This window comes from Anser cygnoides, chromosome 11 (genome assembly GCF_040182565.1).
Source record: "Anser cygnoides isolate HZ-2024a breed goose chromosome 11, Taihu_goose_T2T_genome, whole genome shotgun sequence".
Taxonomy (NCBI): domain Eukaryota; kingdom Metazoa; phylum Chordata; class Aves; order Anseriformes; family Anatidae; genus Anser; species Anser cygnoides.
Genome location: NC_089883.1, coordinates 1,011,882 through 1,028,682, shown reverse-complemented (window position 1 = coordinate 1,028,682; position 16,801 = coordinate 1,011,882). Strand labels below are relative to the sequence as shown.

General features: G+C 38.5%; 1 protein-coding gene across 1 annotated transcript in view; it reads right to left on the bottom strand.

The window, feature by feature from the left end:
* Positions 1-445: 445 nt before the first annotated feature.
* UACA (uveal autoantigen with coiled-coil domains and ankyrin repeats) overlaps positions 446-16,801 on the bottom strand; it is a 30,434-nt gene continuing 14,078 nt past the window's right edge. The window contains exons 4-19 of the mRNA XM_048046252.2: positions 16,360-16,424; positions 16,151-16,208; positions 15,625-15,695; positions 15,412-15,518; positions 14,286-14,467; positions 13,761-13,798; positions 12,407-12,493; positions 11,170-11,277; positions 10,372-10,404; positions 9,762-9,860; positions 9,538-9,574; positions 8,606-8,658; positions 4,830-7,532; positions 4,124-4,276; positions 3,088-3,153; positions 446-2,317 (exon numbers count right to left, since the gene is read on the bottom strand). Of these exons, the coding sequence (XP_047902209.2) occupies positions 2,246-2,317; positions 3,088-3,153; positions 4,124-4,276; positions 4,830-7,532; positions 8,606-8,658; positions 9,538-9,574; positions 9,762-9,860; positions 10,372-10,404; positions 11,170-11,277; positions 12,407-12,493; positions 13,761-13,798; positions 14,286-14,467; positions 15,412-15,518; positions 15,625-15,695; positions 16,151-16,208; positions 16,360-16,424 (3,932 nt within the window). The 3' untranslated portion in view covers positions 446-2,245. The remainder of the gene's footprint in view (positions 2,318-3,087; positions 3,154-4,123; positions 4,277-4,829; positions 7,533-8,605; positions 8,659-9,537; positions 9,575-9,761; positions 9,861-10,371; positions 10,405-11,169; positions 11,278-12,406; positions 12,494-13,760; positions 13,799-14,285; positions 14,468-15,411; positions 15,519-15,624; positions 15,696-16,150; positions 16,209-16,359; positions 16,425-16,801) is intronic.

The following is a 16,801-nucleotide window of genomic DNA, read 5'->3' as shown; positions in this document are numbered from 1 at the left end:
TAGTGTGGCAAGGAATTACCCTGCAAAGACTGCTTAGCAAGTCATGAAGTCAGGCAGCAACTTAACGTTACGTGAACATGCTTTCATTAAAAGCAGTAGTAAAACTTCACTGCCTCACCCCTAAAACATAGGGACAGGTACAAGAGACAGCATGCCCTGTTTGATGTAGAGGTGGCCAGGGCAGATTTACTCTGAAGAGCTAACTGGTGAAGCTTCATCTTTGATTCTTCATTAATATCACCAGAATTTTACCAACCACAAATTCTGAAAATAGATGAAAAAAAAACAATCCCAAAAAACACCAATCCCAGCAGACATCTAAAAATAAATGTGTTACCTGGTATTTGAGATTATTCAAATGAGTTCAATATCCTTCACGACCCATTACTTTGCCAAAACTATTTACATTGCTTTACCTTTTACAGAATTGACCACTACAATAAAAAAAAGAAGAAAATATTTTATTAATAATGTAATATGGGAAAAAATTAGAAAAACATACATAGAACTCCCTCAATAAAGAAACATACAATATCAAAATATGCCAGAGTTAGTATATTAAAACAATTTCTCTCTAATAAGAGTTTTAAGTAATGCAACCATAAAAGAATTTGGCTAAAAGTAATGTAAATATACTGAGATGCTTTCTGTAATAGTCCTCTAAGAAATTAAAGGAAAGCAGCACTAGATCTGTTGTACTACAGACATACTTAGTAAATATATTAAATGTATTTATATAATAAAAACTGTCCTGCACATTTATCACTTTCTGTATCCCCCTCTATGTGCCAGTCATCTCTTCAATTCTATGACATGACTCTGCCCAAAAAGGGACACAAAAGGAAACAAATATAACATCACTGAAGAAAAGAAAGAGACCTAAGCCTGCAAGAGACAGCTTGTTGGGAAGCCCAATTAACGTGAAGCAAAGAATTCAGCACTCTTTCTTAAGTCTTTATTTTTCTGGAACATGGAAAAGGCAGCTTATCTTCTCTGCATCAGGATGCCAGGTTCCTACTTGCTAGTTGTAAGCAAATGCTTTCAGCCAAGTAGCTTGAAGTTAACAGGGCTACCAATAGCATTCACGCTGCTTGCACTATTAAAACACCAACATATGTTATTAGGCTCACTTTTGAATTACTGTCTTCGAATAGTTCCAAATTATTTTCTGTCATAAAACTTACTTATGGGAATATCATCCTTCAGTTAAAAATGAAGCCCTGCTTTAATAGGTAGATTCCAAGCACATAAATTCTCATTTCATTAATCTTACTATTTGCATCTTTCCCCATAAATAATCAGATTATAGTACATATTTTACAGTTAAGAGGAAAATACCTTAAAATTCCATGAAATAGTGTTTGAAAATCCAGTAACTAAATTATCTAGTGTACAGCTAAATGAGCTGCTCAGTCTACACCCCTATTATGCCTAATGAAGAATGAAATTATACACAAGTAGAACTATTGCATTTATTTCAAAATGCTGCTCTACCAACTATGACACTCCAGTCCTACTACTTTAGCCTACAGTAATCAATATTACAAAGCATTCATGAAAAATCTCTTGGGTCGGGGGATAAACAAAGTTAGTGTTTTGATGGAAAATTTGATTTTTGTGTCTTGTAAAAAGCAAAGGCACTACATCTTAAAGTTTATTTAAATAAAGTCTGTAACTTGGCCAGCCAAGTTACAGCGTATACCTAAATACCCTCCATCTAGCTTTGCAGCTGACTTTCTAAACACATTGTAATAAGTGTCGATCAGCTTAAGTTACAAATAAAATAGCCGCTTTTTTAATTGAAGGAGTTATACAGCTACAATACTTAGCCAAGCTCATTTGAACATAATTTATTTTCAACCACACCATGAGAGTTCAAGTTATAGGACAAACTGGAATTCCTAGGTATAGGCCTTGTTTTAAGAAGTGGTCAATCAGACATTGAAATAATTTAACTACTACGTCATCATTTTGACAGTCAATTCGCATACCAATTTTAAAATATGTTCTACATCTTTTATTAATCTCTTGAAAGAAGTGTCAGCTCTGAAACTTAGCTCTATTTTACTGTTTTGGAAGAAAATATTTCAGTTTTTTAAGTTGTTTCTTATATGAAGTAACTTTCTGGGGTTCTAATTGTAGCTGTGTTATCACAATTACATAAATCTCATGAAGGTTATCACTACCATAATCACAGCATTCCTACAAGCTGCAGCAGCCTTCAAGAACAATGGCACTAAGCACGTCAGCAAACAAGTCCCTGTCTCATTCGAATGATCTGTAGTAAAGCAGCTTGCACATCTTCATCCATGTGACCCTAGAGCAAGCAAACACTTAGTTAAAAAGTAAAATAGAAAAGAGTCCCATAAAATGTCAGCCCTTCATAAGCTCATATTAGGAGATTCTTCAAAATTGCTCAGAAGTCTTAACTCATTGCTGTATTTTTATCATTCTCTAGATAAATCTGAAATGCTTTAGGAACTCTGTTACAGTTTTCCCATGTGAGAAAGAATGGTCTGCCTTTCCGACCCAGTAGAGTCTTGTACGAAAACATGAGTTGGGGGAAAAATATAAGACTGTTCCTGTTCTCTGGAAGCAACAGCCTGCTGCTGTAGCAGTGGTCCTTCTTTTGTACACTTAAGTGTCTGAAGCCACAACACAAGTTAGTTGCTCAGCTCTTCACTCAGTGAGAGCCACTCAACACGCCTGCATTAAAATTTCCAGCTTCTACTTGACTTCTCTCCCGCATTACCTGGGATAATGCAGAATTAATATGCTCACATCACCAGACATCATCATCCTCAAAGCAGGTTCCTGCTATATATAATCACACCGTAGACAAATGGCCATGAGAACGCAGCATGGCAAGACTACAGTTGTATTGTGCTTTTTTGTGGGATCAGTCCATTCTCTCAACTTCACAATTAAAACTCTCAGCTTCAAAACAGGTTGCTAGTTTTAAGACCTAATTAACAGATGCTAATTTCAAGTTTATTTGACGTCTTCTAGCATGACAGGTGGAAATGTTTTAAGAATCTCTACATCCAGATGACACAGTAAAACAATCTGAACTTGGGACTATCATACCTGTACAGCACTAAGAAGATGTGTCCGATAAACTGAAACTACCTCTTGATGCTGCCTTTTAGCATCCTATAAAAGGAAGACAAGAAAAAGAAATGAAGTCATTAAATCAATACCTATTCTTCCCATTTCCAGCTTTGTTGCCTTGGTTCTGCACACTTGTATACTAGCCAAAGAAGAATTTCAAGGTTAAAGTTAGCTATATCCCCTCCACTAATCAGGGAAAGCCGCTTTTTCACCTTTTTTATTGGTTATTTGCAGTGCAGTAATTTTGCTGAAAGGCTGTCAGAGACAGGCTGACCTAGTGTATCAGCCCAGGTGCTAAAACAGAAAAGCTGTTCACCAACAGCATTAGCCATCTGTTTAAAAAAAACAATTCAAGCATGCTTTGGCTTACCTTACAAGGGCGAACCTTGCAAATACTATTGAAGATGCATCCTATTTCTGATCAGATATACTAATACCTGACTTTGCTCACACACTTAGCTTTAATTAAGAGCTTTACTGAAGTCACAGGAGCCAAAAATGCATGCATTTGTGCACAAAACCACAGCACTTACCACAAAGTGTTTCCCTCCATTGTTAGTGCTTAATGGTAAGTAATACACTTCACAACATTTGCAGACAAGAGAACAGAAAATAACCAAATCCATTAAAAAAGGACCACCTTACTTTCTTTCAGAGAGAGAAAATACACGGTTGGTCTTTTTTTTTTTTTGTAAGAAATATTAACATGGAACTAGCATACAGAAATGGTCCTGGCATGAACTATAGCAGCATCTTTCCATATCTCCTAAGCACACGTTCTCTGTGCCCATTTCATCTGGAAGAGTTCCTAAACGTTGCAACTCAAGCATGCAGAAAGAAGCAAACAGATTTACAGACAGAAACGGTCAGAGAAAAAAACAAAAGCACATTTATGAATATTCTACTGTTCCGCATAGCCTAAGCACACTGTGCTCTACTGACCACATACTACCAAAGAATTACTGTAAGCAGCGTAATTGTGTGTCGGACAACACCTTGCAGAATTACTTACAGCTAGCTGTTGTTGCAGTGTTTTTACTTGGTTCTGAAGCATTTCAACCTGCTGGTTCTGCCTCTTGGAAGGAATCCCACTGGTGTACGTAAGCTGAGACAAGCCATTAAGAGCTTGTTTTAACCGCTCCACATCATTAAGCAGTTCTGTAATCTTTAAAAGAAGCACATCAAAAAAAAACATCATAAGGATGCCTCATTGAAAAAGCGATATTAACTTAGAAAAAGTCTGGTGAAGATTGGCAACCACTGAAGAGTTGCTGTCCTGGCATGCCATCATACTGGCTAAGAGATGGGGGGGGGGCGGGGGGGGGGAGTGAGGGGAGAGACATCTTTCGTACAGAGCCAAAGTATATTAACACTTGGAAACCAAAGACAGGAATACTTTTTGTATTTAAAAGACAACTGTAAACATTCAAGTCACCAAACTGATGGAAGAATGAGCTTATACCCCAGGAGTCTGGAACTCAGGTTGGTAGTTTTATAGGGTTGCCCACAACATACGATACCAAAAACTAACAAGGAATTAGAAAAACTTAGCGTAATGCTACCAAAGCCAGGGCTTCAGCTTTGCAGATCTGGGCCTCTCCTGCATACCTAATGCCCAATACACCGTCATACTTGAACAGCTACATAACTGCATCTGAAACCTAGTTCTTTGCCACTACACTAAAAGCGTTAGGACCGTTAACTATCTGACAGCCTACCTTGTTATCCTTGGCTTCCACCTGCTTTGCCGACTCCTGTATTCTCTTCTGCAAGTCAATAATTGTCATCAGTGATTTATCACACCTTTCTTTCTGGTCTTTAATTTCTTGCTCAATACTGCAACTCCGTAACTGAAGCAATTCTTTTTCATCTTTTAAAGAAAGCTCGTTCTTTTTAGCTTGCAAAGCCTCTTCACATGCTTCCTCATACTTTTTATTTACACAAGACAAATCTTCAGCTATACTATTAATTTGGGCCTCCAGAGTACTTTTCATGGATTTGTATTCTGACATGTCAATCATTTCTTTGCTCTCCAGGTTTGTTAGAGCTTGTCGATTAAGCTGAATCTCAGCCTGCAACTTCAGGATTTCCTCATTTTTAACTTGGTTTTCACCCTCCTTTTCTTTTAAGCTGTTTTTGGTTGCTTTGATTTCTTGTTCCAGCATTTCCTTCATTTGTGTATATTCTACCAAAGGTATTGAATATTTTTTTAGATCCAACAGCTCCTGCTGTAGTTCTCCTACTTTTAGTGTCTCTTTGTCATAACATTCCTTCTTACTTCTGAGGGCTTCCTTCAGATCCTCTACAGTGTGACCAAGCGCCTTCTTCAAGGCTTCAATTTGTTCCACTGAAAGGTGCTGACCCTCCATAGGAGCCTGCAGAGGTACGGTCTGCTTGGCACTCTCCTGCAGCTCACCTTTCTCATCTTTGTTGCCTGTATATTTCTGCAGCAATTCTCTCAGTTGCCGATTCAGCTCCTCCATTTTGCTTGCAAACATTTTTTCCAATTCATGGGATTTCTCGGCAAGGATATAGTTTTGTTGCAAGTCATTCTGGATGGACAAAATGCCATTTTTGAGCTTTTCGTTCTCCTCTTTGTACTTCATGTTTTCCTCCTCACTTTCTCTGCACTTCTGCGCCTGTTCCTGCAACTGTGCTTTTAATTCTTTCACTGTAGCTTCAAAGCGTTGTTCTCGGTCTTCAAAGGAGGCAACTGGGGCATATCTTGATTTAATGCACTCTTGAATTGTGTCAAGTTCCTTCTTTTGGGCTTCAATTTCTGCATGTAACTGTAAGATTTCTTCTTGACCCCTCTTATATTCTGCCATTATTGCAGCATTGTTTTCCTGAAGTTCTTGCATGCTTTTATTTACAGTAGTCACTTTGGCTTCATGATCTTTTAAGCTTATATACTCAGTTTGTAATTGACTCTGTAAAAGTTTCACCTTATTTTTCAAGGTTCCATTTTCTTCATTTACCCTCACAAATTCTCGCTTTATCTCTTCAGTTTTTTCTTTCAGATCTGACAGCTCCCTATTAGTCTCTTCTAGTGTGTTATTCAAAATTGTTTTAATCTCTTCATGTGTTGTAGCCAAAACATACTGATCCCTGAGAGTCTCTCTTATGACTGTATTTTCAGACACTAGTTTGCACATTTTTTCTTGTTCATCATCATATTTTTTCTGAAGTTCAGCAAGCTGATTTTCAAGTTCAATACCACTAGATTTTAGAGCTTCCATTTCTTTTTTGTGCTGCTCCGGAGACAGGTACACAGCTTGGAAGTGGCTGATGTTCTCACTTAAGTTGTTCTTCTCCACCAGTAATTTTTCAGCTTCTGCTCTGCTTTCATTGTACTTCTTAGTTATTTCAAAAAGCTTTTTGGTCAGATCACCAACAGTCACATCACTTGTTTTTTTCAATTCTTCGTGAATTTTTAAAGGCACGTTCTGGCTTTTTATTTCAGTTTTTAACACTTGGATTTGTTGCTTAAGCATCTTGTTATCAACCTGAAATCTTTCAAGTTCCTTCTGCAGAGCTTGATTCTTCTGTGATAATTCAGAAATTGTTTTCCCAAGTTCCTCGCTTTTTTGCTCAAATCCACTCCTCATTTGTTCATGGTCTTCTGGCTTTATATGCTGAGCAAGTTTAGCTTTCTGACTCTCAGATTCCTTCTTTAAAAGACGAATCTCTGCCTGCAGTTTTTCATGCTCTCCTTCCATCTCTGCTAACTTCCTTGCTTTCTCATTCACTTCATTTGATAACACACTCTTCATGTTCTCAAATTTCTCTGAAGTTACAGAGTGGGCTAACTTTGCTGCTGTTTCTTTGAGCCGTCCTTCTAACTCCATGACATTTTTTCCCTTTTTATCTCGCTCCATCTCCAACTTAACAAGTTCCTTCTGCAACCTTTTATTCTCTTCTACCAGCCTTCCTTCATCTCTCTTAAATTCTGCCACCAGCAATTCATTCTGCTTAATCTGGTTCCTTAGTTTACCCACTTCAGCAGAGGCTCCTTCATACTTTGTTTTCATTTCTTTCAACTGATCCTTCAGCTCCTCTGTTAGCTTACTGTTTCCCGAAGCAGCTTCGTTAGTCAAGTGATCTTTCAGAGCAAGAAAGTGGGTCTGCATTTGCTTAACTTTGCCTTCCGAGTCAAACATTCTCTTCTGTACATCTTTTAAAGCATCTTCCAGTTGTTTTATCTGTCCGTCGGATTCCTCCTTGGTTCTTTCACATTCTGATGCCAAAGCTTTACATTCAGATACCTTGTGAGACAGTTCTCTCTGCAATTTGCTTATTTCTTCTTTTGCTGCACCATAGCAGGTCCTCATGTTGTCAAGCTCTTTCTTTAAAGTTTCCTTCTCTGAACTGGATGATTGGTTAGGCAGGGACAGCTCCAGGGGTCTCAGCATAGACCTAGACTGAAGATAAATTGGCACAAAAGTAGATACACACAGATTTCACAAGTCAGGCACGCATGCATTGTCATATTCATAACTACCTTATATCTATGCTGATATGAGCATAAAATTTTCAGAGCTTTTTTTTAAAATAAACTATTCTATTCCTGCCCATACTATAAAACACATATTTCAGCTTTCAACAATAAAAATTGATTATAATTCTAGTTATTTTTTCCCAGTCATCAGACACATTAAAATGCAGGTACAGTACATTAATTTTATTTTCCCTCATTATTCATATTTAATCATACATCTGCTCAAAGAAATTAAATTTAGTAAGCATTCCCTCCCTCAAGCAGATGAAAACAACACTAAAAAGGAATCGGAAGAGACTGAGTATGTCATGGTTAACAGCACCTCCTCTCAGAAATGATTGAAGAAAACAGTCATTTTATTCCCCATCCAGTAAAGGCTATCTAAAAAAGATAAGAACTTTCGCTGTTCTGCTATGAGGTCTTCACTGCCAACCTTCACTTTGCCACCAGGCACTATGGCCATTACATGGCACAGACCTGTTCTGAGGAACTCAGTCGTGCTCCAAGCACTTACCACTTTCAGGTCACTTCCTGACACGATTAGCTTAAAGCCACTTATTTCCTGCTTGGGACAGGGTTTGGGTTTTTGGCTGGGTGATTGTTGAAGGCTGCTAGCTATCAGCAAACAAAATTGCCACGAAATTATTAAGTTGGCAGGAAAATAAAGTCTTATGAATTGTAACTGATTTTAAAGCGGGAAAAAGTTATGGAGATGAAAAACCAATTATATTTGGAAGTGTGACTGCTAACCCAGCAATGTGACGATTCGGTTTTAAAAATGCCCATTACAAACCACTCAGTACTGGTATCTTCACAGTATTTAAAGCTATTTCACATACATAACTCTAGAGGGCACCAGCTGTTAAAAAAACATAGCAAGGCTAGTATATAAAATTTTGTATTCAGAAACAGTTTAATATACATGCATTTATGAGCATATTTAGTATTCCCAAGCGTAACTACCTTAGAGTTTCTCTTAGAAAAAATATTTATTACCTGTGACTCCACAGCAAACACTTGACCTTGCTTAAGTAATAAATCTTCTTTTCCTATATTTTCAAAGAAAATAGCATTTAGTCCTTTTAAAAACAGTAACACAAATCACAAGAGCTATGTTTTTCCTTCCTAATTTTATTCTCGTTAATGCAACTGTGCTATGTGGGTTGGTATTTAAGTATTCGGTATTAAAGTTAAATCACATGGGAAATCTGGACGAACTCCTCTAAAGAAAAGATATATCCCTACCATCCCAGGCCAGCTATCATTTTGCAAGACAGTCACAAGAGCCACCTTGAGCTAGCTGCATGGCTGCTAAAGAGAGCAACAGGGAAAAGCATCCCTTTGCAAGACAAATAAATGATCCAGGCAGACAAACACTTCTCACAACGGCTCATGTCAGTCAGATGAAGCAACATTTTAAGCTACCTAAAAGCAAGACAGGCCTGTAACTGAGTTAGATGTAAAAGACTTCAGTTTCTGGAAATGGAACCCATTTCTAACAGAAGTGTAGGCTGAGGTACTGCGTTTAAAGTTGTGCTCCAACTTGCCTACAGTAAGCCCTGATGATGACCATAGCTTTCTTCCTCAGCAGAAGCAAATCACAGACATGAGCCAGGGTGCTGTTTATGAAGAATGGAAAGACTCCGTTTGGAGCAGAGACCTTGCTCAGCTTGTTTTTCATGCTATTAGAAGACATGCCATAGTTACAACACAGATTTCATGAGACCACAATCACTTGTGAGTAAGAGTGATCAATAATGCCCTAGAACTCAGGTACAAACAGAAGTGGGCCCAGCTGCCTGCCTTCTGAGGTCAGCGGAGTGGAAAACCACATTATGTTTGTCTATAGTTAAAACAAAAAGGAAAAAAAAAACCACTTTGTTTTCTAACACTGCATCATGCACAGCAAATTTAAGAACTATACTTACTATTTCCAAAGTTACTTCCAGATGCCACAAAGTCAACCTAAAAGCAAACAGCAGGAAATATAAAAAATAAAGCTTACATCAAATTTTTACCATGTTTAAGCTATGGATCAAAGAGCAGAGAAAGCTTTTCAAATTAGATAACGAACTTAAAATTGTTGAAAGGGTTAAGTGTTTATTACAGTAAATATCAAGTATCTCACTACATTTCAAATCAGTTAACGTACTTCATAATATTTGAGTTTAGCTTTCAGAGCTTCAATAGTTCTTAAGCTTTCTTCCTGCTGTTTTTCCTTGGTAGTTAGGATTTTCTTCAATTCATCTTTCTGAAAGAGAATAAAAAGTGCCAAATAGCCAAAGCCACAGGAATAGACAGATTCATAAAATCTCAAGCAACTTTTAAAAAGTAGTTTAGGGAGAACTTCAACCAAAATTAGCACTGAAAGAATCCTTGAATTCTTCGTTTTAAAGTTCTTCTACAAAACTGCTCATCTACAAGGACAGTCTCGAAGAAAGAGTCAAGGGAACATGTACCAATATCATGTGCAATCGTTCAGTTTATTCGTATTTATTAGCCTTGCATTGATGAAAGTCACTACTTAAACAGATACTTACAACATTAAGTCTGCTTTAGAGGTGAGATAGAAATTAGAATATATTAGTTGTAGTAATACAAATGCTATACAGCTGTATGAACTGAGAACATATCACTAGATATTTTGTTTAGCATTTATATATAGCTTTTCTTTTCTCTGATTTTAAATACCGTTTCTTATATGCAATATACATTTCCCCTATTTCACAGTTCTCTTACACTTTAAGGTGATATAATCATACCTCATTTTCAAGATCATCTGCAAACATTTGCTCCTGCAAAAATAACAAAAATCCCCCCACAAATCATTTTTAAAATAATGTTTTCAAGGGGCTTATACACAGTTCATTAGCTGATGAGTCTACCCCAGTTTCTAATACTACATCCTTCCGATACACTGTTCCCCTCACATTTACCACCTAACCTCTGGCAAGAGAAAAAAATAAGGATGTTTGTCAAAACACTGTCTCTTGACATACGTACTAAGCAAATAGAATACCTTTTCAGTTATCTAGACCATATGCCATTGAGGTAGAAGAGTAGAGTTTTTCAGTTAAAAACTGCTGGTTTTTGAATGTGAATAGTAAACAGGAGGAATGGTTTGGTTGGGGGGGGTTGTTTGTTGAGGGGGTGGGAGGGGGCTGGTACGAAATGGGAATTCAAATTTCAGAGAGCAATCCCATATTGAAAACCCCTTCCCCACCCACTTCTGCCAACTGAAGAGTTTTTGCTCATTTTCCACTTAAACTAACAACTGGAAAATAAGCAGTGGCTATAAGTACCTGCACACAACACCTACATTTAAATGGCAGATCAAGTTTACTTTCCAAATTACAATATACCAGAATACCTCATGGTTCCTATTACATTACGAAGTATAGCTATAAATGCTATTGCTCAACTTTATGAGGATCAGTGGACAAAATTGTAATATCTCCTCACATGTTGAGTATTACTACAGACTACAGGCCGCTGCAGAACAAAATGACAGCAACACGTACAGAAATATTTTACAGTAAAGCAGTGAATACTGAGTTTACCTCATTTAACTGTAGTTGCAGCCCACTGATTCTATCCAGCAACATCCTTTGCTCTTCTTGTACTTCTCTCATTCTGTCCTTCAAATCTTGATTTTCTAACTCCAATTCCTTAAAAAAAAAAAAGCAACAAAATAAAGTAATAAATACTCTACTCGCACAGGGAAAACTAATGAATTTTCACCAATAATTTTAACAGCCATTAAAGGACACATCAAGCCTTGCTTAAGTCCCAGTGATACTGAGGCCTCACTTTAGGTCTCCATCATTCTGGAATTTAGAAAAGCACATTTCAAAGTCTTCAAGATTTTTGTTTCTAATAGCTCATTCTGACATAAGTGTACGTAAAGGTTTTGAGAGTATGAGCAGGGTAAGACTACTTTCAGTGCTGACAGCACTAAAGAGGCTGCTTACCTACTGTCTGCTAACATGTAAAAGTAACTAGTACTAAAACAGTTCCTGAAACCCAACCACCGCAGCCAAAGGTGTAATGAAAAAACCTCACTGGCATGAAGTGCAGCAACCTTTAAATGGACAAGTGTTCCAGCAACCCAAGAGTCACCCTGGTAATGCATATGAATCCAACGCATGAAAACTATCGGTCTTGGGCCTTCTATCCGTCCAGCGTTTACATCCAAACAAAGGCTGTTTAGCCACTGCTAGAGAACCACCTGCGGTAACTACTTTAGCTCAAAGCAGACAAGTTTCATTTAGAGATCCTTACTCTTTTAAGAGAAAGGATTTCAAAATGAAAGCCTCAATTTCTCCATGGTTTGTTCCCCACAGCTTAAAGTGTTACTTACCTTTTTGAAAACTGTATTGACACAGTAAGATGACAAGAAAATGAATACCAGTTAATAGAGCAGTTATGATACACGTTATTTTTAAGGAATACAAGCACAGATCTCCTGAGAATGTTACAACACCTTTCTGTTTTGTGACACCATGATCTTACTGCAGGTGAAAGCAGTAGACACAAGATTAAGAGATGGGAAGGGGTGACGTGAAGATACTCACAAGTATTTATTATATAAACTTTTATTTTCTTGCAGAAGGTTATAGCTTATCTGCATAATTGCCGCTTTACATACTCACACAATTAAGTTTTAAGTAAACAGCAATATCTATGACCTTTCTTAATGGAATTGCTAATGCTTATTTACAATCACATCTTGTCTTTAATATGCCTGGTTCATTATGCATACGGGAACATGTAGTTGTAGAAATCCTTTCTGCTTACCTGAGCATTATGTTCCTTCTGATACAGCCTGACATTCACCTCTTCCTGTGCATGCAGCCGATTCCACTTTTGTGACATATTAGACATCTGTTATTGCAACATTCAAAGTGTTAATTTTTATTCCTGTTGCAGTCTGACAACATCCATTTCTGGGGACAGTAGGCTGCTCTCACAACTCCCATTTCAGCTTCCACTGGGGGGCAATACCACTGAGCGTTCAAACTCTGACAGACCGCTTCTCAATAAGAGCTAGACCACCCACGATCTCGTCCAGACAGAAAACAGGATGCTTGTCAAAGCTCAAACCCCAAATATGCACATAAAATATTTTTCATATAGAAATACAAACACCATCTAATTATAGATGGAATCTTCCGTGCTACAAATGAGGTCAACTCAAAAATACTGAATCAGTTTTGCATCACTGTGCAATATTAGCCACTCTCTCAACAGTACCAGCTGTGTGCTGAATTTTGGCAGTCGGGGGCGAACAGCTTACACCTCACCTCTTTTAGTCTCATACAACTGCAACATGTAGAGAGTACAAGTTTCCTAGGGATGGGAAATGGAGAGGGAGGTACTCATCTTTTCTCGCTGGTATGCAGTGACAAGCCTCGTGGTAATGGCTCAAAGCTGTGCTGGGGGAGTTTCAGACTAGACATTAAGAGAAACTTCTTTACCAGGAAAGTAGTTAGACACTGGAACAGGCTTCCTAGAAGCGGTGGCTGATGGCCCACTTGAAGACTGGTCACAATGATATGTTTTAATATTGGGTCAGCCCCATCTGACAATTGGATCCTGTGATCTGTGTAAGTCCTTACCAACTAAAACTATTATATTCAAGTAGGAGTCCCTTCAAAGCATCCCTGGACTGATTTAACAGACCTTACAGTTCCGCCCTAGACGAAAAGCTGTATTTCAGTGTAGATTTGTTAAAAGAGGCCAGCACACTCAAAACGAGTACAGGAAGCATTGCTTGACCTGCAGCATACACATGTAGCATAGGTCTGAAGTAAGAGGCCTGCTGAGCAGCATTAGGCATTTACGATTACAAATCCTAAAAATCTTGAAGTATTTTGCCTGATTTGATAGAGGACAATGCAATAATTACACTGATGTTTGGAAAAAAAAACTACACGTGCATGAGTAGCTTACAACAGACAGTTTTACTCAATCACCTTTACACGCCAGCGAACAAAGCTGATTATTTCATAGTACCAAAGATAAAAAAAAAATCAGTGAGATTTACACCACAAATCTGCAACCTTTCTGCGATATACACCGAACATTTGAATTAAGAACACCTTGAAAAATGTTGTTGGGTCAGTTAAAGAAACAACTCAATAAGACTTACCTTTTGTTCAGACTGCCCTTTCTTCATGGTATCTCTTCCTAAAAATAAAACGCAACATGAAATAGGAAGGTTAAAAAAAATGTATTTCATTCAGGTTCATGCAAGACATACCTAGTTAATCTACTTATGTTTCTGTCTTGGAAGGACATTTCAAAAAAGAGTCGTTTTCCCCTTCCTTCCCACCCCCCAACCCCACCCTGTTAATCCAAAAAAAGGAAGCAGTTCACAAGTACAAAGCTTGTCCTATAAATAAGGCTAAATAACTCCTATGATCAATACTGCAATACCAGAGTCATCAACACTGATACCCTTTATCTCATGATGTCACAGCATGCATAAACTTTAAGTTTTACTAAACACAAGCAAAGAAACATAACCCTTCTTTACCCTCCTATGCAGGCTGGGTATCACCTTTTGGTTTAAAGGACTACAGCCATCCTACAGCCACACAAGGACATAACTTTGGGAAGACACACAGCCCAAATGAAAGGGTAGTAGCAAGCAGTAACAGCGCGTTCTTCATACCTTTGCCGGAATCCTCAATGGCAGCTTTTATTAAAGTCAAAATGTCAATATTGTCACCGATTCTGGCATAGTAAGCACAGTCATGACCAAGGCCATCAACCAAACTAACATCTGCGCCATTTTTGAGCAAAACTTCCACCGCGTCCTTGCAGCCATATTCACAGCCTAACATTAGGGCAGTCCTGGGGATGGGGAGAAAGATTGCATTCAGAGACGCTGGGTTCGTGTGCTTTCAAAGGAGCACTTACAGATATAATCCTTTGTACACTTATCTCCGATCATGGAAAGCTGAGTGAAGGAATCTTTCCTCTCTCAAGAGAGGAGACTACGCTTTTAAAAGTCATTTAGTCAACATTTAAATATTTGTCAGAAAGCAAAGCAACACTAACAGCAGCACTTTCCTGAAGCCCAGCATAAGCCTGCTGCCTTTGAGAGCACCACCCAGCTGTTTAGAAATCTCGTGCAATTTTTGGCTTACTCTGTTTACATACAAACATCAATAGACACAACACACACAAGACAACATTTAGACAAAGTTTGAGCGAGTGCTTGGGAGCCCTGGCACTGCCTCCCAAACACACACTTGCCAGCTTCAGGACATGCAATGCAAGCGCCTGTGCTCTGTCTCACAGCAGCCTCACGTCCACTGACCACCAGGCAGCCGTCCTCCAAGAAATAACGGGCAGAAGGAGCTCAGTTAGAAACTCTCTCCCACCCACTCCTCCATTTATATGGAATCAAACAGTTCCGGGCCTTCAGGTCCCTTGGAAGCCCCAGTGGGACTCAAGTACCACTTCTGTCATGACCCATTTTACATATGGGTCCCAAAGAGTGCAAGTTGCAGCAGTGGACACAAATCTTTAGAGCAGCCAACCACCATTTCTCTGCTGGCAGCAGCATGCAATACCTTCCACACAAGCCTACAGGTATTTTAGGTGCTAGAACAAGCAATAAGAAAAGCCAATTTTGTTTGAATTATTGAATTGGAACATTACTTCTGGACTAAGTCCCAGGTCAGAGTTTTTTCCTGCTGAATTTAACGTTTGTCTGTAGGCTGAAAGCTAATGGACAGCCTTCTACCCTTTAACTGTGAGCAGGCATTCTGACAACCCTCTGCATGCCTTACCTGTTTTGTTTGTCCCTGGCATTAACGTCTGCTCCTCTGTCTATTAGAAGCTGACAAACCGTGGGACGACACATCTGAGTGGCCAGCACCAGCGGTGTCCTCCCATCCTGAAGAGGGAAAGAGGGAAGGAAATAAGTAAAGGGAGGGGAAGCAAAGAAGGCATAAGAACTCCAGTAGGGCTTGTATGGGAGAGAGGTATACGCAACAACTTACTCCATCTTTTGCATTCACTGAGGCCCCATGATCACACAGGAGCTGTATGCTAGAGGAACAGTCTGACATAGCTTTTGAGAGAAGGAAGAAAGAGCAGGTTATATTGCTGAACAGAGCCTTCAAGAAACTCTAAATACTTTGCTGTGTGCACTGGTTTCACAAAAATTCATGCAAGTTAAAGCATGAGGCTATGTGACTTGCTCTCTTACAGCAGTTCCAAAAGCACACGTAAACTCAGACACTGCACAGCATAATGAAGATTCAGAAAATCCACAGAGTTATTAAGTTAACTTACTAACATCATCGCTCTAGAACACTCTTCATGATACTTAAGATTTTACTAGACAATTCACAGGCATCAGAAGAGAATTATAGACCTATATCCTCTAAGTCTGTTAACAAGCTTGTTATTGAAGGCAAGTGTCAGTACAACACATAACAGTGGAAGTTAAAAATAATTAGGCACAGAGAATTATTATCATTAAAGACTTCATATTACAGTCACCAGAAAATCAAAACTTTCTACCTGCATCATGAAGAGCAGTTCTTCCTTGAAGATCCACATTTTCTGTTGGACAATTGTACTGTTAAAATAAGGAACTTGGGTTATCAAATAGGCTTCAGATTGCATTTAGAGTATCTCGATTTCAAACCAGTATATTTAAGAGCACCGTCCCCCACACTCCACCCAAAGAATAAAAACCGTAACAAAGGGCAAGTTATATCTTTCAGTACCTGCAACAGCTTTTGCAGACACAAAGCATGTCCATATTTCGCAGCTAGGTGCAATGCGTTTCTACCTAAAAAGAAATATCAACGTCAATTCGGGATCTATTTTGAACATGCATTTAGAAATACCACACACACTTGACATACCTATGTTCTATTACCAATCACATAACACTAATTCATAAGAAATTAACTTGTCCTTCGCTGAAGTTGTTAGGACTGTTTATTTCATCTGAACAAAAGTCTCTGTCTTCTGCCTCCATTATTCCATGTGCCTCATTACTTATCATAATATGCTAGTTAAGACCAGTTCCAGGACAAGAGATAGTTTAGATCAACATCCACATCATTTTAGTTACAGTGATCTCATTTTTTGGGGGGGAGGACGGGGGAAAAATGGCAATCTGTCAATTCTATAACTGTCATCTCTCTTGCATACACTTCACTA